This window comes from Microtus pennsylvanicus, chromosome 3 (genome assembly GCF_037038515.1).
Source record: "Microtus pennsylvanicus isolate mMicPen1 chromosome 3, mMicPen1.hap1, whole genome shotgun sequence".
NCBI classification, from domain to species: Eukaryota; Metazoa; Chordata; class Mammalia; order Rodentia; family Cricetidae; genus Microtus; species Microtus pennsylvanicus.
In genome coordinates, this window is record NC_134581.1 from 27,369,846 (window position 1) to 27,391,995 (window position 22,150).

Below are 22,150 nucleotides of genomic sequence, written 5' to 3' on the forward strand. Positions count from 1 at the left end.
ATAAAATTCAATTTTTAGAATCTCTAAGTAAAGTTTGAATAGAATTCAGCTGTATTTGTTCAAGTTACAAAAGTTGAGCAGCTGTGCCATAGATCGCAAGGTCCTCAATTCGTAAAGTATTATTCTCTAACCATTCAGAGAAGTACAACAGTCAAAACAGTGAAGAACCAGGTCGGAAGCATGCCAAAGGAAAAAAAAGGGATCAAAATACTTTTACACCAAATAATACAGAAGTTGAAATTCTGGATATTATTAGGAGACTAAAAAATAATTTCTTTCTTTTTTTTTTAAATATTTATTTATTTATTATGTATACAATATTCTTTCTGCGTGTATGCCTGAAGGCCAGTAGAGGGCACCAGACCTCATTACAGATGGTTGTGAGCCACCATGTGGTTGCTGGGAATTGAGCTCAGCACCTTTGGTAGAGCAGGCAATGCTCTTAACCGCTGAGCCATCTCTCCAGCCCCCTAAAAAAGAATTTCTTGCTGGGCAGTGGTGGCACACACCTTTAATCCCAGCACTTGGGAGGCAGGGGCAGGTGCATCTCTATGAGTTCAAGGCCAATCTAGACTACAAGAGCTAGTTCCAGGACAGGCTCCAAAGCTACAGAGAAACCCCGTCTCAAAAAACAAAACAAAACAAACAACCAAAAACACAAAACAAAACAAAAAACCGGAGTCAGATATTAGGGTGTAACAGCTGAGAGATCAGAGAAGCAGTACAGCCAGCCACTAGGGAGACCTTTTACCTCTACCAAATCCTCAGCCCAAAAGGGGGATTTTGTCCTCAGACTGCATATGAGATCCTGTCTCCTCCCGCTTATATTCCTCTCTCTGCCCTGGCCATATCCCTTCCTGTCTCCACCTCCCTAGTGCTGAAATTAAACACAGGGGACTCCCAAGCACTGGGATTAAAGGTGTGTGCTACCACCACCTGGCCTGGTGGCTTAGCTCTGCACTCTGATCTTTAGGCAAGCTTTATTTGTTAAGACAAACAAGGTAGCACTACACTCACCCAAAGAGCTGAGGACCTGTGGAGGTCACAGGCCAGGACACACACCCACTAAAAGACTGACAGGTAACGGTAAGGTTGTAGGATGCACCCCCCTTCATGGATGTCATCTCATCATCTCCCCAATGTGGCCAAGGCTAGCTTCAAACTGACTGTCAGTCTCCTGCCTCACCTGAGTGCCCAGCTATATTACAGCACTTGACCCAGGTGGCGTCTGTCACACAGACGTTTATTCCACGAGGCGCCACCGAGGGGCATGCTTCGGTTCTGACCACTCTTCTGCAGGTGCTCTGACACCAGAATGATCTCACACATGGGACCAAGTGCAGACTGCTGTCCTCGACCTCAGCAACACTGAGTACTTCCTTTCCCCAAGCAGCTGACGACTGTTCTCATGCTTCAGGTTTTTCTTCTCCACAGTCATGATTCCTCGTCACACACAATCTTTTCTTACCTCAGATAGGTTTTGTAAAATCCAGATCAGCCTTAAGGTGACATGCTGGGTGGTGAAATTGAAGTGACTGGCTGTTGACATTAATTTACTTCTACTGAAAAAGTGAAGAACTTGGCAGGCACCACGCAACAGCTGTTTTAAAAACAAAAGATGTTTTTTTTATATTTATTTATTTATTTATTATGTATACAATATTCTGTCTGTGTGTATGCCTGCAGGCCAGAAGAGGGCACCAGACCTCATTCCAGATGGTTGTGAGCCACCATGTGGTTGCTGGGAATTGAAGTCAGGACCTTTGGAAGAGCAGGCCATGCTCTTAACCTCTGAGCCATCTCTCCAGCCCGAAAGATGTTTTTTAAGAAAACACAATTAACGGTACTTAATCCCTGAGGGTTTTTTTTTCCTTTTTTTGGTGACAGGGTCTTATATGTAGTCCTGACTGGCCTTGAACACAAAGATCCACCTGCTTCTGCCTTCCAAGCACTGGGATTAAACTCGTGTGTGCCACCATGTCTAATTTAAGCACTCACTTTTGTTTATTTTAATATGAGTGCCTTATTGACTTTCTTCCAGAAGAGGTCATCAGATCCCACTATAGATGGTTGCAAGTCTCCACGTGGTTGCTGGGAATTGAACTCAGGACTTCTGTAAGAGCAGCTAGTGCTCTTAAACTCCAAGCCCACTCTCCAGCCCTTAAGTAGTTTCTTATAAAATAAAATGCAGAGGCTGGAGAGGTGGCTTGGTGGTTAAGGCTATTTGTTGCTCTTGTAGAGCACCAGGTTCAGTTCCAACACCCCCACATAATGGCTAACAGCCTTCTGTAACTCCGGCTCCAGAGGATTCGACACCTTCTTCTGACATCTGTGGGCAGCGGGCACACATGTGGCAGACATACATCCATGCAGACAAAACACTCATGCATGTAAAACAAAAACAAATAAGTCTTTAAAAAATATTTTATTTATTTATTTATTATGTATACAATATTCTTTTTGCGTGTATGCCTGAAGGCCAGAAGAGGGCACCAGACCTCATTACAGATGGTTGTGAGCCACCATGTGGTTGCTGGGAATTGAACTCAGCACCTTTGGTAGAGCACGCAATGCTCTTAACCGCTGAGCCATCTCTCCAGCCCCCTAAAAAATATTTTTTAAGAACAAACAACAACACAAAGTGGAGCCAGGTGCAGTGGTGCATACTTCAACCTCAGCAGCTGGGAGGCAGGTAGGAAGACCCCAAGTTCAAAGTCAGTCTGGGCTCCATAGCAAGTTTTAAGTCAGGGGCTATAACAGAGACCCTGGGCTAAAGCAAACAATGGGAGATGGGTCCGAGGTGCAGGGGCTTCTTGTGCACAGAAGAGGACTAAGTTCTGATCCCCAGGACCAACATACGTGCCATGAGGGTGTGGAGGCCCACCTGGAACTCCCCAGACTCCTGCACCAGCGCAGAACACTACTTTAGCTAAGGCATCAACCACAGGGCATCAGAAGGCGACACCGGCAATACTGCATCTCGGTGATGACGCCAGATGCAGCAGGCTGCACCCTGTCTGAGGGGCCAGAAAACTGCTTTTTCCTCGATAGTGTGGGGCTCGACAGAAATGACACAACAGCAGCCAGTGCACGCTGTTTTTACTGTCGTCGTCATCACTGCCCACCCTTCACCAGTGGTCAGCAAGGCCCCAGGCGTATCGTGCAGAACTGTGAAGTCCGCTAGCTGTCAATATCCACTTTGTTAGAAACGATGACACAGTTTGGTCATTTTGGTTCACGTAGTCTATATCTTTTTCCTTTACCCAGGCAGAAACACAAATTCCCTTAATCACGTGACACATAGATCCAATCCGAAACCCCTCCAGCCTTCCTGAGGGCCAGTAGTGAAGTGCTTAAATCTACTTCAAACGCTCTTGGGGGTTAGTATTACATCTCACTTTTGGGAAAATGTATGACTGATAATTTTAGTCTTAATGTCCTAAAACATAAAAGGTAGGGGACTCGGGGATGGAGGGATGGCTCAGCGTTTAAGAGCACTGACTGCTCTTCCAGGGGACTGAGGTTCAGTTCCCAGCACTCAACACTCACATGGAAGCTCACAACTGCCTGTAACTCCAAGATCTGACACCCTCACACACAATGCAGGCAAAACACCAATGCACAATAGCAATTAAATTAATTAACTAAAATGAAAAAAAGGGTAGATCTAAAACTAAATCTACAGCTGAGAGACATTTATAGTAAAAAGTAAAAACATGTGATTAAAAAAATTACCTTCATTACAAGAGAATTATTCCAGGATTTTACAAGGCCAGCCGCCCTTAGGTCTTGCCAACTAATGAAGTTGTGAAAATGATGTCCTGTTTTCCTGAGAAAGAAGGAAACAGTAAAGTATAAATCAGATACTATACTTTGCTCAGCCACAGAGGGCTAGGGATATTGTCAGGACACTAGCTAGAATGTGTGAGGCCCCGGGCTCAACCCCTAGCATAAAAAAAAATCTGCTAAAAGAGAAAACAACAACAAAAAGACACACTATAATTTCAAAATACAACCAAGTAAATGGAACTTTCTATTGAATTCCCTTTGGATTTTATTAATTAAATAATATGGCTTAACAATTATGTGACAGTTAATTGGATCATAACTTATTGATCATGGCTTATTCAGCTCTTAAGAGGCTGAAGCAGGAAGACAGCCACAAGTTTCAGGCCAGCCTGGGATACAGAGTGAGACCTTGTTTCATAAGCCACTTAATCCCCAACAAACCAGAAATATTATCTACACACATTGTATCAGATTTTGAATAGACTTTACCCCAAAAGACTGTCTTTTTGAAACAATGTATACTTTCTTTTTTGGAGGGGGGGTGTTTCAAGACAGGGTTTCTCTGTGTAGTGTTAGAGGCTGTCCTGGAACTAGCTCTTATAGAGCAGGCTGGCCTCGAACTCACAGAGATCCTCCTGCCTCTGCCTCTGAGTGCTGGGATTAAAGGCCTGGGTCACCACTGCCCAGCTGAAACAACATATACTTTCAATAACAAAATTACTTGACAAGGCCTTTGAAAAAGCTCTATGTTTTAGAGAGCCAAAAGGCCTGGCACCATTGCACACACCCTTAATTTCTGACACTACAGAGCCAGGCAAATTTCTGAGTTCTAGCCCAGTCAGGTTCTACACAGCAAGCTCCAGGTCAGCCAGGGCTGCATGGCAAGATTCTGTCTTACAAAACAAAAAATAAAACAAGCAAAATGTCAATGGTTCCCCCTTTCTCATGTTCACCTTGGCACAATCATGTACAAACTTCCGACCACAGCAGATCTAGGGCACCTCTCAGCCTCTCCACATCTCTCAGCTCTAGAACTGGGCATCTAAGATGATTACCAAGACGTATCCAACAAAGAGAAGTCCAGGACTAGTGAGATGGCTCAGCAGTGAAAGAGCTGGCTGCTGAGCCTGATAACCTGAGTTCAAAGACAAGAGTACATACTGGAAGGAAAGAACCAGTTCCCAAAAGTGCCCCCAGGCCTGTGGCACACGCCTTTAATCACAGCACTCAGGAGGCAGAGGCAGGTGGATCTCTGTGAGTTTGAGACCAGCCTGGTCTACAAGAGCTAGTTCCAGGACAGGCTCCAAAGCTACAGAGAAACTCTGTTTTGAAAAATAAAAAAAAAAAAAATCCAACAACAAAAAAGGTGCCTCTACACACACAGTGACATGCTGTGGGAAAATGTTCTTGTACACTGTAAAGATTTGTCACTTGTATTTGGTTTAACAAAACACTGATTGGTCAGTAGCCAGACAGGAAGTGTAGATGAGGAGAATTCTGGGAAAAGGAAAGACAGAGCCGCAGCCTTCATCCAGAAGCAGAAGAAGCAAGACAAGAATGCCGTACTGAGAAAGGGTACCAAGCGCGTGGCTAAACATGAATAAGAATTACGGGTTAATTTAAATTGTAAGAGGTTAATTACAAATAGTTTGTAATTAATAGAAGCCTGTGTGTTTATTTGGGACTAAATGGCTATGGGACCAGATGGGACAGAAACTTCTGTCTACACTGACACACGGCCACACTCACACATATTATATACACACACAGACACACATGTAATAATATTTGTGTGGGGGTGTTTTGTCTGCATATGTCTGCATAACACATGCATGACGAGCCTACAGAGGCCAGAGGAGGTCACTGATCCCCTAGAATTTGAGTGTAGTAGCCATATTAGACGCAAGTGCTGAGAATCAAACATAGATCCAGTTCCCAATAATAAAAATTTTTAAAAGAAAGAAGATAGAAAAATCGAAGCCAGGCATGGTGACGCATGCCTGTAATCTCATTTGGAGACTTGAAGCAGGAAGACCGCAGTGAGCGCAAAGCCAGCCTGATCTACCTGGGGTAGAGTGAGACCTTATCTCAGAATTAATTATCTTCCAGGGGTGGTGGTGAATACAGGCAGGAAGCTAAACAGGCAAGAGTTCAAGGCCTGCCTGGGCTACACCGTTCTCTTTAAAAGAGCAAGACAAAGCAAAGAAAAAAATCTAGCAAACCCTGAGTCAATACTGCAGTAATAGTACGGAGCTAATAAACACAGAAGAAAGCTGCCTTATTCTGAGGCTCCTGCAAGTTACCTGTTGGTATGTATTAATATTTTTCTTTTTAAAATTATTTTTAATTTTTATTTTTACAGTGCTGGGGATTGAAGCTGGGACCTGACATTCATGCCCCAGTCCTGACTTCTATCCAAGCACAGGTCATCTTCTATGTCAATTTAACCATCTTCAATTCCTAATTCCCCAGCATCCACCCGAGCAGCCCATCCCCCTTGCCACTTCGTCACTGCTTTCCACAAACACTTCTGAAGGTATTTGTTCCAGAAGATGAGACAGAGCAATGAACAGAACGCAGGCATTTCTGCTATGGTGAATATACTTTTGCCATGGGACTCAAATAATCACCCCATCGCTTGCAGACAAGAGAAACAAGCCCCATGAAGGAGAAATACAGGTACCCGAGTGTAGGGACAACCTGAGTTAGGGACAAGCTAACTTGGGAAATTGGCTTCGAGGAGCCAGAGTGTGAACAAGGAGGTGAGTGCTCGGGCACGATGGCTGTCGAGTGTTCAAAGGTCCGGAGGCAGGTGAAGCACTGAAGAGCTGAAAGGCTAACACGGCTGAAGAGGAGAAAAATCACAAGATGGAAATGGGGTTAACTCAAAACACCAAACAATCTAGAAGCTGATCTCAAGTGTTGGTATTCATTCAGCATAGAACTCGGCGAGCTTTATCTCTATAAGAGGAGAAAACAAGATAGGAACATGAAGACAGTATCATAAACAAACTGCCTTCAATCCTGGTAACACTTCATTCACACCCTCCGTGGCCTGTTAGCATACTTGGTATCAGAAACAATAACACAAACATGGCTACAGTGAAAGCCACATTTGGCAAGGAATTGAGTGGTTTATATGGGGTGATGGCGAATATAATCCCCGAGGGCATCGCCTTTGGAGCCAGTTTCGCCAGCCGGCTGAGAACCTCAACAGTTCCTGAGTGATCCCAGTCTGTGACTCATTTTACACTGCTAATTGGCACACACCCTGATCTGGGGTTGGCTGGCAAACTCTCCCTGAGAGACTCAGCCGCCGAAGAAACAAACAAGTCGTGATTTTTTTCAAAAGCAGCAAAATGGAGGAAATCCAACTTATAATTATTGCAGAAGGCGAACTAAGCACACCATGGACTAAATATGAAAAAAGGAAGGTTTAGCTCAAAAGAATACGAGAAAATGAAGGACTGGAAAACATTAACACCGAGCTTCCTGGCTTTGTGGGAGTGGGGCGTAGGGGGATGTTTCAAGGAGAAAACAAGAAGTTCCAAGTTTTAAACTTCTTGATATGAATATCAGAAGGAAAATCAGTTCCCAAGGCCATGAAGACAGGAATGTACCATGGTCAAAAAAAAAAAAATCAAAGCCCAACATGATGGCTCACACCTGCCATCTCCGAATTCAGGAGGCTGAAGAAAGAGCATTCTCACAAAATTTGAGGGCAGTTTGGGCTTTTTAGTGAAAGCTCAACCTAAAGCTACAGAGCCAGGGAGATGGCCAGTGGGCAAAAAGCCAAGAGGAGAGTGTATTTGTAATCCCAGAACTGGAGAGGCAGGGACCAGAGGACCCCTCGGTGCTTACTGGCCAGACAGTCTAGCCAATTGGTCAGCTCCAGGATCTGTTAAAAAAAAAAAACTCAAAACCAACAGAGGAAGACACCCAGTGCTGACCTTTGGCCTCTATACATGTGTGCTCACATATGCATGGATGCACGCACGTGCATACACACACACACACACACACACACAGAGTTAGAGCGGGAGGTACTGACTGGACTGGAACAAACAATGACTGTTGCACGGGTTCCAGACGGTCCATCTCTCATAGGAACACTACGTACTTTCTGCTCACTCTTAGCTATCTAATTTGGGGTCGACTTTGTCTTTTATGGGAAGCAGGTGGCCATTGCCATCATGACATGCCACAGTGGTTCACTACTGCCCAGTGGACAGAATAAGACTTCATTATCGCCGATGGTGGCGGCGCATGCATTTAATCCCAAGACTCAGGAGGCAGAGGCAGGCGGATCTCTGTGAGTTCGAGGCCAGTCTGATCTACAAGAGCTAGTTCCAGGACAGGCTCCAAAGCTACAGAAAAACCCTGTCTTGAAAAATTAAAAAAAAAAATAGGGGGCTGGAGAGATGGCTCAGTGGTTAAGAGCGCTGCCTGCTCTTCCAAAGATCCTGAGTTCAATTCCCAGCAACCACATGATGGCTCACAACCATCTGTAATGAGATCTGGTGCCTTCTACTGGCCTGCAGGCATGCATACAGGCAGAACACTGGATACTTAATAAATAAATAAAAATAAATAAATAAAAAGACTCCATTATTTCATCATAAAACAAGGATGGGGTGTACACATTTCTTCAAAGCATGTCCCTGTTTCAGATTCTACCAGCAAGTTTTTCCAAAATTCATAAAATACAAACATTTCAAGACAGAAAAAAAGGATATTGAAGAAAACAAACTCATAATAACCTGTTTGACTGCTACACCAGTTCGGTACCTGAACTATCTCAGAGCCTGACCTGATTTTTCTAAAATTAAAATGTCCCACTGTCACAGAAACACTGCTGCCTTCCTGCCATGATGACAGAGCAGCCTGAAGACAACAATTTAAGGGACCAATGACCTCATCTCCAACTCCAACCGACAGGGCTATCTCCAGCAAATCCCTTCCCGGGAAACTCTCTCACACACGTCCCCAGTATACACTTTCCACATCTGCCCTGGCATTGCCAGCCTTCCTCCCGGCCCGAAGCTCTTTAAGGCTGGGAGGGAAGAAAACCTCAGTGTAAGACTGTGGTCTGCTTCTCTTTCCTTCACATAGTGTCTACTGAAGATAATAGCCTGTTTCTGGAGGCTTCCGCTGGCAATTTTTCAGTGTCATGGAGACATTTGAGTTTGGCCCGAGGGGCGGGACATCTACAATGCACAAAACATCCACCATCTTGAAAAGAAATACCCTAGAAAAAGTGCCACGGCTGGATCTGCTGACCACTCAGGTTTCTACAGTGTTGTAGTTTTGTGTTTGTTTCTGAGACAAGATTTCACGAGATAGCCCAGGCTAGCCATGGCTAGAGTAGTCTCTTCCTCCGTCAGTCATCTGAGTGCCTGGATCACTGGCGTGAGCCACCAAACCTGATCCTTGGGAATTCAGACTTGACGCCTCCCTCTCATATTTTGCCTGACCTTCCAAGCTCACGGAGTCCAGAGCTTTGACTCAAAAAAAAAAAATCTTAGAGTTTTGTTTCTCCTTTCATTTTGCCATGTTTCTCTACAGTACGAGGCTGGTCTTGAACTCCTGGACTTAGGCAATTCTCCAGACTCAGACCCCGATTGCTGGGATAGCAGGTATATGCTACCACTATGTACAGTTCCTTTTTATTGCTTTATTTTATTTTTATTTATTTATTTATGTTTTTTTCGAGACAGGGTTTCTCTGTAGCGTTTTTGGTTCCTGTCCTGGAACTAGCTCTTGTAGACCAGGCTGGCCTCGAACTCACAGAGATCCGCCTGCCTCTGCCTCCCGAGTGCTGGGATTAAAGGCATGCGCCACCACTGCCCGGCTTTATTGCTTTATTTTAAAAGTAGGAAAAAAAGCATAAATATTGAAGGCAGATGGTAGTAATCAAAAGTAACAGGCCTCATACTTAAACAACAACAACAGCAGCAAATCCCAAGGACAAAAATGATGCTTTTGGATGCTGCTCAACGGCAGAGCACTGGCCCTTGAGGCCCCTTGAGGCCCTAGATCCAATCTCCTGCACTTTAAAAAGAAAAAAAAAAGTGAAATAAACAAAAAAACCAAGCCAAAGCTAGTTTGGAATCCTGACCCTAGTCACTAAGTGACCTTGAACAACCTAGTACCTTATCTTCAGTTTCTTTCCTGGTCTGTTGCCCCTGATGTGAAAGTTGGAACAGCAAAGGTGTTTATCATTTGGCAGCTACGACAGTGTTGCCACTGTGTCTAACGCACCTCAGCTGCTGCAGAGACTTGCTGTGCTCCTGACATCTGTTAGGACCTCCGACTCTCTTTAAGTATAAGACAACTTTTTCAGACCTTCATGTTCATTGGGAAAGTCAACTTATTCAAAAGAGAGAGGAGTGGAGAACTTCATCTCCTTCTAAGTTTTCTTTTGAAATGAGTACTCACTGTGTTGCCCCGGCTGCCTCTGGGTACTCACTGTGTTGCCCTGGCTGCCCTCAAACTCACTTCAAGCAATCCTCCTGCCTCAGCTTCCCAAGCACTGGAACTATAGGTATGAAAAGACCACCTCCTTTTCTGTACGGCCCCGATTTCGCTGTTATCACTACTGAAGTCTGTGTGCTACTGTATGGTTTCACTGTATGTACTACTGAAATGCATGCCAGGCCTGGCTTCTTCCTCATTTTAAGTAAGTTAAGCTCAGATAATGATAAGGAGTAGATGAGCCGAAATGGAAACCCATTTTCATCCCTCTTAGCCAAACACAATGGTTCTCCACCCACAAACTGAAAACTCCCCGGACAGGTTCCTCAAGCAGCCAACTCCCTGAAGCAGCGCCCCTACACAAAGCACTTACTTGTTCCATGTAATAAAAGTGGCTCTCTGCGTTGATATGCCAAGACCGACAATTTGATTCATCTGTACTCCTGCAGCTAAAGGCAAAGAAAGATAAGACAGGTTTAAAAGCCAGAGAAGTTCAGCTGTGTAACAATACAACACGGAACCCCGAGATGGGCAGACTGTCTGAGTTGTTTAATAAGAAAAGCAACACTAAGATAAATTTTGCATTATTTTTACTTAAAATGAAGAAAGATATCCTAATAATAACAAAAACGCCCTTTTAAACGTTTAAATGAGAGAAAAACAAATACTGTTCAGTCATACTGTATATTTTTCCTGATAATACTAAAAACCTGGCTCTTAGTTTAGGCAATATCCAATTATAATAGAAGCTGCCTGACGATGCCGAATGGGAAATCTCTAGGGAGATTAGTTTAATTGCTGAAATTGAGATCGTATTTTTCAACACAAACAGATGAAGTATAGAAATAAAAACATGAGTTTTGTTTTTCTTTGTTTTGTTCTGAGACAGGGCTAATTCTGTAGCCCAGGCTGGCCCAGCAGCAATCCTCCTGCCCCACCAACCTGAGGGCTAGGAGTGTAGGCGAGGCCTCTACACTCAGTGTTGTTACTTTGTTATTAAGATTTATTTTTAGCCATCTCTGCGTGTATGCCACATGTGTGCAGGTGCTTGAGGAGGCCCAAGAGGGATCTGAAAACCCCGAGACAGGACTCATGAGCCCCACAACATGGGTGCTGGGAACGGAACTCAAGCCCTCCGGAAGGGTAGTAAGCACTCAAAACCACTGGGCTGTGCTTGTTTTGTTATGAGAAAGAGAGAGAATGTGTGTATTATTTGATGGGGGCACATGCCACGGTACATATGTGGAGTCAATTCTCCCCTCAACCTTAACATGGGTTCCAGGGGTCAAACTCAGGTCACCACACACGCATATGGCAAGTGCTTTTACCCACAGAGTCATCTCACCGTCCTTTTGTGCTGCTGGGGACAGAAGCCAGGGCCTCATGCATGCTAGGCAAAGACTGTATACCACTAAGTTACATCACAACACCTAAACATGAGCCTTTTGAACCAAAATTCCTAAAATATAGAAATGTGGTTTTTTGCTTTTTTTTATTGTTGTTGTTTTGTTTTTTTTCTTTTTTTTTTTTTTTTTGAGGTCTAAAGGTTTTATTTTTACAGATTTCAGCTAGTGAAAAGCCTTCACCTGTAGAGCCCATGTTCCCTCTGGGTCTCTTTCTCTGGGCACCACTCTGAGAAGAGCTGTTCCAGAAGTGGGTGGCCCTATTTAGGTATGAAGAATCAACAAAGTCCAAAGTCCAGACTGCATAGGAGTCAAGGGTGCCAGCCAAAGCAACCCAGGCAGCCACAGTGTGTGCCCTTGACAATGCAACCCACTTCCATCTTGCTTTTGGGAACCCGGCAAATGCAGTTTGTTCCAAAGTTGGTGTCCCTAGTCTGAATGCAGCATAGGCAGCAGATTCTCGCAGCCCTGCTTTTTCCACTTTGCCATCGGGCTTTTGTCTGCAGAGCCTTCTTTAATGCAATATTCACAGAGCTCTCTACTTATGGCTTTCCTCTTGTAAAAGAGGTCAAAAATATATTGAGTTTTTTGGTTATGTATTTTGAAAATGGGCCACAGAGATTCTACTTTTCTCTTTCCCTCATGGGGTTCAGTTTCTCCTTTCCTCTTAAAAAAAATGATGCATACATGTGTGGGTGGAATTTAGGGCCCGCAGAGAGGCCAAAAGAGGCCAGAACTCCTGGAGCTGGAGTCACAAGCTGCAGTGAGCCTCTGGAAGCTGGCGCTGAAAGCCAAGGTAGCTCCTCAGAAAGAGCAGCAACCACCGATCCATCTGTTCAACTGTCTTCTTTTTCCTTTTTAAAGACACGGTCTCCTAAGTAGCTCAAGCTGATCTCAAGTGTTACAATAGGTGTATGAAACCAACACATTGCACCAAGAGACCTCAGGTGTTCCAGTGAAGGTAAATGGGCTGTGAACTGATGAAGAAGGAATAGTACACTGTAACACTTTCTAATCCCCTGGATGCTGCAACCGTAGCTGTAACCTGGGGCATTTATTTACCCTGTAGAAGAAAAACCAGGACATGACTGCTGTTACTTTTCCTTGGCAAAGTGTTGACTGTAAACCACAAATCTCCCAGCAAAACACAGGGAAACTGTAACACCTCCTCCAAAAAAGGCTGTGTGTGTGTGTTTGTATATACATATACACATATGTTCATACATGTGCTATGATAAATGATATATAATATAAAAAGACATATATAAAATGATATAATGAGCCTATAATTAGTGATCCTTGAGAAGCTAAATAAGGAGAACCCAAAGAAAAACATATAGGCATCCTCCTGAATATTAACCTTCATCAGGCGACGAAAGGAGACAGAGACAGAGACCCACATTGGAGCACCGGACAGAAATCTCAAGGTCCAAATCAGGAGCAGAAGGAGAGAGAGCACGAGCATGGAACTCCGGACTGCAAGGGGTGCACCCACACACTGAGACAATGGGGATGTTCTATCGGGAACTCACCAAGGCCAGCTGAAAAAGCCTGGGATAAAACCGGACTCGCTGAACATAGCGGACAATGAGGACTACTGAGAACTCAAGAACAACGGCAATGGGTTTTTGATCCTACTGCACGTACTGGCTTTGTGGGAGCCTGGGCAGTCTGGATGCTCACCTTACTAGACCTGGATGGAGGTGGGTGGTCCTTGGACTTCCCACAGGGCAGGGAACCCTGATTGCTCTTTGGGCTGACGAGGGAGGGGGACTTGATTGGGGGAAAGGGAGGGAAATGGGAGGCGGTGGCGGGGAAGAGACAGAAATCTTTAATAAATAAATAAATGGAGAAAAAGAAAAAATAATAAAATAAAATGATATAATGATGTATAATATATAAGACATGTGTTCATATATCTATATATTTATTTGTGTTTGTATATTTATATGTATCATATATGATAATGACATATAACATAAAATATAAAAGACAACATATATAAATTTCTGTTTATACACACACACACACACACACACACACACACACACACACACTATAAATAGAAATCCACAAAGTTCTCCCTAAATTTGAGGAAAATTCATCAGGAAAAAGTCCACTATAGACTATAGATGTTTTATAAATCCTATTACCTTTGACAGCATCTTTTATTACAGCAACGAACTGAGTCCAGAGAGCATCAGGATCAATTTCAACCCAGCCAGGCTGAGGGTAAACATTTTCCACCTGTTCATGAAAACAGAAGCTTTAGTGAGAGTGGAATTAGACCAAGCTGATAATAGCTGCATCTTAAGATGACTGGTTAAGACAATTAACACAATTGCATTTAATTAATTAATTTATTTATTATGTATACAATATTCTATTTGTGTGTCTGCCTGTAGGCCAGAAGAGGGCACCAGACCCCATTACAGAGGGTTGTGAGCCACCATGTGGTTGCTGGGAATTGAACTCAGGACCTTTGGAAGAGTGGGCAATGCTCTTAACCTCTGAGCCATCTCTGCAGCCCGCATTTAATTATTTTTTAACTGTTCAAAAAGAGAACTAGGTATAGCTCAGCACTGATAATGTGCAAAACCATGGGCTCGTTCTCCACCCACCCCCAAATGTTGGAAATAAAGAGTTTACCAACACAGCAGCCCTCATGTTTACTGAGGGTTTGACAACTATTTTATCTTAGCTTTACATTCATTCTTCAAGATGCCTACACTGAAGATACAAAAGATTTTTTAAAACATTTTCGTGTAAATCAAAGAAAAACCTCAGAAAAGGAGAGGAGGAGGGAAGCGTGGCAGTGTAGCGCTCTCAGTGCCGCAGACACTGGAGTGGAAAGGGACAGCCTGAGCTACAGTGTGGGTTCCAGGCCAGCCTGGGCTACACAAAAACCCTGTCTCAAAATTAGCAACAATAACAACAAAGGCAAACAGAAAGAAAGAAGAAAGGAAGGGAGGGAGGGAGGAACTACGAAAAAAAAAAAAGACTAGCAGGGAAAGAGGAAGAAAAGATGCCCTGGGGGTTGTGAATTAACTCGTGGGTTCCTGGGAAGCTGCCCTGGTAGGAACATGTTGCCAAAGAACAAACCAAAATCAGCAGAATGAAGACAGATCACAGCCCAGTTTCCTGCCTGACTACTTGGTTGTGCACACACAAGGACGCATTTGAAACAACACAAGCTATTAGCCAAGTGTAGTGGCACACACTTGTGATCGAAACACTCGGGAGATGGTGGCCGAAGAATCATGAGTTGTAGACCAGTCTGGACTACACAGGGAGACCTTTTCTTAAAAAGCAAAACCTAAACAAACAAATGAATCAGTGAATAAATACATGAATGAAAAATAATAAAAAAGCAAATGAACTACTAAAATGAATGTTCCTGGCACAGTACTGGCTCATGCCTGCAACCCTAGTAATTGGGGGCGTGAGGATCTGACTGTGCGAACCCCATTTTAAAGTGGGGGCTTCAGCTTATGCCTCATAATGAGCTGGGGTGGGCGATCTCAGCCCCAGAAATGTGCTGCCGTAGCAGAAATTTAAACAGATACCCCAAAAATAGTCAATTAAGAAGATAGGGAGCAGGGCCATAAAATTTAATGAGGTCCAGATGTTCTTGGACGGCATCCTGACCTTGAAGATACCCTGTCAGTAATTTATGGCTCTTTGTTAGATTTTTTTTTTTTTTGCCCAAAAACTGACCAATGGTTTCAGGAACCACCTTACCCTATGCCCTCCTTACCCAATCCCAAGACGACAGGACATGAACTCCCCTGATGACGGCTTTTCCCCTTTAAAAGTTCTACCCTCCCAGGGCAGATTCTGCATCCACTATGCTGGGTTCTGGAAAGATGCTGGTCCAAACTTGAGTTTAAATATTAGAAAACCCTCATGTAATTTGCATCAGAAATCCAGCTCTGTGAATTCCTTTGGAGACCAGAAACTTGGGCACAACAGGAGGCAGAAGCAGGAAGTTCAGGAGTTCAAGATCATCCCCAACTCTGTGTCATAAAATCTGAGAAGGGAAGGGAGAGGAGAAGGAAGGAGGGGAAGGGGGTGGGGAGGGAGGAAGGTGGGAGCCCAAGGGGTGAGAGAAAAGGGAAGGGGAAGGAAGGAAAGGAGAAGGAGGTAAAGAGAGGGAGAGAAGAGAGAAGGGAGGGGGAGAGAGAGAGCAAAATGAAATTATAATGCATATGTTAGTAGAAAATGACTGACTATCAATATCCAACACAGACTTAGATCCAGAATATATAAAGCTCAACAAACAAATGAACAATCCAATTTAAAAATGAGCAAAACAGTAAAACAAGCACTTCCCAAGAAAAATATACAGATGGTAAATACACACATGAAGATAGATATTAAACTTCCTTAGCCATTAGAAAGACACAAACCGCCAGATGCACACGCCTTTAGTCCCAGGCAAAGGCAGGAGGATCTCTGTGAGTCTACATGTGGATAATAGGACAGCAAGAGCTACATAAGGAGGTCCTGTCTCAACAAAACCTAAAATAAGTAAATAAATAAATGAATAAATAAACAAATGAAAGAACGAAAGCAGCTGGAGCTGGAGAGATGGCTTAGCAGTTAAGAACAACTGCTCGCTCTTCTACAGTGCACCTGGATTCAATTCCCAGCACCCACATGGTGGCTCATATGGATCTCCCAGTCCCCATGGGCACTGCACATACATGGTGCACAGACATATATGCAGGTAAAAGATGCATACATATAAGTTAAAAATTTTAAAATCTAAAAAAAATCGTTTAAAAATAAACAAAACCAATGTGTTCCCACTAACTGTAGATAAGCATAAGGTGCTAATAATAATAACCAAGGCACTGGTAGATTCCTCCGCAGATGAAGACACCCAAGTCCCATCCCCAGAAATCAGATAAAGGTAGAAAGAAAACTAAGATCACAAAGCTGCCCCTCTAGCATCCCACACGCGTGCTGACGCATTGCGCCAACACACATACACTATGCCACGCAGGCAGGCACGACTGCGCGTGCGGGTACACACTGCAGTAATACTACTGTGAATTAAACGTAAATAAATACATAAGCCACACAACAACAGTGACGGATATGCAGAGCAGGTGGGTCTCAGCGAACTCTTAGTAAGGGTGTAAAATGGTACAACCAATGTAGAAAGAGGCTGGGTATTTTTGTTTTGTTTTGTTTGTTTTTGTTTGGGTGGCGTGGTATGGTTTGATAGGTTTTGAGACAGCATCTCACACGTAGTTCAGGCTGGACCCAAACTCTTGGCTTAGCTAAAGATGACTTTGAACTGATAATTCTCCTGCCTCAACCTTCCAAGTGTTATGTTATGTGCCCACACGTCTGGCTCAGCAATTTCTTATTAAGATAAACATTCCTTTCCAGGCATATTGGTGCCTTTAATCCTAGCACTCAGGAAGCAGGAGCTGGAGGATCTCTTTGAGGCCAGCGGTGTCTACATAGTGACTTCTAGTCCAGCCAGGGCTACAAAGTAAGCGTGTGTCTTTGAAAAAAAAAAAAGATAAACACTCATTTACCATATGCCCCAACACCCCCACTCCTAAATATTTACCCCAGGGAAATGAGAACGCTCCCATTGACATCTGTACATAAACATGCATAGGAAATCTATTCATAACTACCAGAAACTGAAAACAACCCAAACAGACTTCCACAGGACAATGAATGTGGTGTCTGTATTGGATTACCATCAGAAATAAGTCGGAAGGGGCTGGGTGTGAGATTCAGTTCAGTGGAAGAACATTTGCCTCGCAAGTGCAAGGGTCTGGTTCGGTTCCCAGGACCAGAAAGAAAACAAACAAGTAACAAACCAAGAATGAACTATGGATAGACATGGCGTGGGCGCATCTCAAAAGGCTGTATTAACTGAATAAAGCTGACCTGAGATGCCTCCCTATGAGTCTATATAAGACATTTCTTTCTTCATTGTTCTTGATTTTGGTATTGCTGTTTTTAATTCCAGTAGAAAGAAATGTTTATGTAGTGTAAGTCCCAAGTCCAGGTCTCTGGCCTCCACCTTTGGAGGCCCAGTCCCTGTGCCTGCCAAGCCTTGACCCCTCCCCTGAGGAGTGTCAGGACCAGCTGGCCTCCCAGTTCCCCCTCGGGGCCACCCAAGGGCGCAGGAATCCCATAAAACCTGGTTATCTTTTAATTTGGCTTGTTGTGATTTGGCTTGATTGGGATTTTTGCGTCCACAAAGAGCTTGCATAAGGATAAATTCCTAACGTGTAGCAGACTGCGAGGGGCTGCAGAGCAACAGCCTGGTGTTGTCCTCCTGCCTCAGCCTCCATGATTAAAGCAAACACTATCACAGCCACTTTGTGTGTATGTGATATGTATGCTTGTATGCATGTGTGTATGGAGACGTTACAGTTCCTTTATCTCTTGCTATAATCAATGCCCTGATAAAAGCCAACTGAAGGGCAACCCTTTCTCAGGACCTGTCACACAGGAGCTGTCCTCTTTCCTTCTCTTCTGCTCTCACCTATAAAACAGCTTCTAGGGAAAAACCTTGAAGCAACTCAAGAGACAAAGGGTTTATTCTGGATACAGCTCAAGGGTAGAGTCCATCACATGGGGTAAGTTAAGGAGGCGGGAGCTTCAAGCAGCTGGTAACACTGTATCCGCAGTCAGGAACAGGGTAAACAATGCCCTGCTCACATTCCCCATTGTCTACAGCCCTGGTCCCCTGCCCAGCAGTTAAGATGGTCCTCCCACAAGGACTAAGCTAACCAGGATACTCCTTCATGGCCATGTCGTGTCATCAAGGGACACACTGCCAGATGATTCTAGATCCTAGATTCTGTCAGGTTGACAACATGAGCCATTCAAGAAGGCCTGCAAGGTAGAGGCTCTTCCTTGGATCTGGGACTTGTCTATGCAGCTAGTCTAGCTAGGCAGTTAGCTCCAGTGACCCTTCCTCCACCATGCAAGCACTGGGATCATGGGGGCGGGGGGGGGGCTGGCTGCCAGGCTCATCCAATATTAACCTGGGTGCTCGAGATCCATCCTCATGCTTGTATGGCAAGCACTTACATCCACGGAGCCATATCCCCAGTGCTTCAGAAGACAAAACTGTATCATAGAGAAAGGGACAGGTGAGGTACTGGAGGTAGACGACAAGGTGGTGTGTAAAGGAGGTTTTAGAGGGCTGGAGAGATGGCTCAGAGGTTAAGAGCATTGCCTGCTCTTCCAAAGGTCCTGAGTTCAATTCCGAGCAACCACATGGTGGCTCACAACCATCTGTAATGAGGCCTGCAGGAAGAATACTGTACACATAATAAACAAATAAATAAAAAAAAAGGAGGTTTTAGGTTAATCTCATAGGTATCAAAACTTATAGAACTACATACAAAAAAAATCTCCATTTTACTTTTTAACTCTGTAGTAATTTGCTATTGGGGGGGGCGCACGCGCGCGCGCACACACACACACACACACACACACTTAAATGCAGGTGTGCACGTCTGTGCTTGTGTAGAGGTCAGAGGTTCAGAGGTCATTGTAAGGTGTCTTCTTCTCCCATTTACACCCTATTTTTTCAGACATGCTCTTGATCTCTACTGCTTCAGCTAGAGTGGCTGGCCACCAGGGATCGGCCTGTCTCTGCCACTGTCACTCGCTGTGACATGAGTGCTCACACTGGCCAGCAGCAAGCACATTAGCCACTGAACCTCAACCGAGCCCAGGTGCCTCAGTCGACAAGGACTTGCTACGTGCCTCAGGCTGGCCTTCGACTCCTGGTCCTAGCAGTACCTCAGGCTGGCCTTCAACTCCTGGTCCTTAGCGAGGTGTGCCACTGCACCTAACCTGTTTCATTTTCATTTTCCCATTTTATTTCAGCTAACAGTTGGAAACAAAAAGCTTCAAGGGGCTAGAGAGATGGCTTAGTTGTGAAGGGCACCTGCTGCTCTTCCTGAGTAACTGAGTTCGGTTCCCAGCACCCATGTCGGCTCACAGTCCTCTTTAGCTCCAACTCCACCCTCTGCAGGAACTGGCATACATGTGACATACACCTCACACACAAACATACACACCCAGAAGTAAAACGTTTTAAATAGTCTTTAAAAAATGTTTTATGAGTCCATGGCTTAAAGTTTAACTGATGAACATATATGTTTATCCCCAATACTTTTCAAGACTCCGCTAAAAGAAAAACAACAAAACCAGGTGTGGGCTACACACCTGTTATCCCAGCACCAGGAGGTCTGTTTTCAGTTCCAGGGCAGTTTGGATTACAGAGACCCTGTCTCAAAAAGAAGGCACCAAGCCAAGGACAAAGAGAAGAGAACCAACGGATCAGACTAGATTTAACAAGTGAACAGAGAGTGGGCAGGTGGCAAATGCCCTGCTCAGGTTACACAGCCACTCCGGCTACCCCTTCTGCCCAGTACACTCAAAGTAAAGCCATTAGTTCCTCTAACGCCCTGTGAGACGCGGGTCATTCAGCCGCCCGTCTGTCCCCAGAAATGGAGCACCCACAGGTGTGTCTCTTCTGCCCATTTTCCCCTCAGCATCTACGAGTGCCTATGACTTCATAGGCACTGCAGAGTCAAAGGGCGTGTGTGCCAGTCACCCAAACTCTCAGAAAGCAGCCCATAGCAGAGACCAGGGATTTAGGGCTGAGCCCTGGAAACGGGAAGACACATGATTGCTGGAGGAACGTCTTTGTAAGGTTTCCTGAAGTCACTTAGTCCTGCCTCTGCTTCTCATTGCCAGGCAATGGGTACTAGGCTTGCTCTCTGGAGAAGGGGAACTTACAAATATTACCCAGGCTACAGTGCTTCTGGGAAAGCAAGGTACTGAAAACATGAGCAGACAACCCACCAAGTACCGTTTGAAGGAACTTTCCAACACGGGAGAAGTGGTCAGGAGAAAGAAAACTGTAGAGCCGGAGGGTACCAAGGTGATGTGTGGGGGGGGGGGGGGTGTGTGTGGTGTGCACTATTTTCTGTGGTGTTGCTGAGAAGCAGGTTCAATAAAATCTACTCCCTCCCACGGAGCAGTTCTACAAGGCTTTTCTGATTGTGCTAGAATGAATGTTTCAAGGCAGCAAATGATTCCTCCCTCTAAACAACTTCCCTCGGGTGACCTTGCTTCAAGCCTCCAAATCTTTAAACCAAATGGTGGGACTTCCAGATTCCATCCCTCCTCTGCACCAATCTGGACAGCTCAAGCCATATCCATTTTCAGTTGCTATAACAAAACACCTGAGATTTTGTTTTTAGAGGTTCAGTTTTAGAGGCTGACAGTCCAAGATCACGTGGCCCACTTAGGTCAGCAAGGGCTCGCGTGGCTGCATCCTACTGCATTGGAGGGAGACAGCCTTCTACCCGGACCACACACAAAGAAGAAATAGGCCTGCATGATGGCACACCCCTAAGATCCAGGCACTTAGGAGTCTTGGACAGGAGCATCACCAAGAGTTTGAAGTCACCGAAAGTCGGGGAGCAGGGAGCTGGGCGATGGAGGCACATGCCTTTAATTCAGGTGGATCGCTGTGAGTGTGAGGCCAGCCTGGTCTACAAGAGCTTGTTCTAGGACAGGCTCCAAAGGTACAGAGAAACCCTGTCTCAAAAAACAAAACGAAACAAAAGTGTGGGAGCAGGGAGGAAGGAGAGGAGGAGAAAGAAAAGAGGAAGAGGGAAGAAGGAGGAGGGGGAGAAAGAGGAGGGGGAAGAAGGAGGAGGGGAAAAGAGGAGAAAGAAAAGGGGGTATGAGAAAGAGAAAAGGGAGGAAGACAAGGAAGGAGGAGAGAAAGGAGAAGGGAGGAGAGAAAGGAGGAGAAGGAAGAGACAGGAAGCAGAGAGCAGGAAGGCAGTGTTCTTGTTAAGCAGAGAAGTACCTTACTCCCCTCCAGGACAGCTCCCTGAGGATCTAATGACTCTTCCCTAGGACCCACCTCCTATAGAATCTACAGCTCCCAAAGCACCACACTGGCTGCCAAGATTCTAACACTTCCTTAGGAGCAAACTCAAACCACGGGAATCCCTAAACATGTAGCATGAGAAACAGCCCCCCCCGCACCCACCCACCCCCGCGGAAGAGAACTAAGCCCAAACAGGAGTTAACAGTGAAAGTTAAGAAGAAAACACCTGCTGATTAAAAGGCAGAGTCCTTTCTTCAAGCGTGACCCCGGCTGATGCCGCTGTGCTGGGACCTTCTGTCGCGCTCCTCCAGCCACCATAGCTTAGGGTTTTCTCAGAAGCACCATGTCCCATTGGGAGGAGCATCATGCGTTTCCCCAGCTTCCAAATCAAAGTATCAAATCTACATCTGAGGGCTGCAAATACAGACCTTTGTTCTAGTATTTAACACCAAGTATTTTTTTTTAAGTATTTTCTGTGTGTGACTAAATGCTTAATGCTCAGAGCACGTAAGATCAGAGATCAACTTGGACAAGTCATTCCTCTCCTTCCATGTGGGTCCCAGGAATCAACCTCAAGTCA

The 22,150-nt window shown here is 44.8% G+C and overlaps 1 protein-coding gene across 1 annotated transcript in view; it reads right to left on the minus strand.

Annotated features, from left to right (window-relative positions):
* Gk5 (glycerol kinase 5) overlaps positions 1 to 22,150 on the minus strand; it is a 65,081-nt gene that overhangs the window by 40,306 nt on the left and 2,625 nt on the right. Inside the window, exons 2-5 of the mRNA XM_075964964.1 lie at positions 13,820 to 13,913; positions 10,637 to 10,712; positions 3,736 to 3,829; positions 1,469 to 1,600 (exon numbers count right to left, since the gene is read on the minus strand). Of these exons, the coding sequence (XP_075821079.1) occupies positions 1,469 to 1,600; positions 3,736 to 3,829; positions 10,637 to 10,712; positions 13,820 to 13,913 (396 nt within the window). The remainder of the gene's footprint in view (positions 1 to 1,468; positions 1,601 to 3,735; positions 3,830 to 10,636; positions 10,713 to 13,819; positions 13,914 to 22,150) is intronic.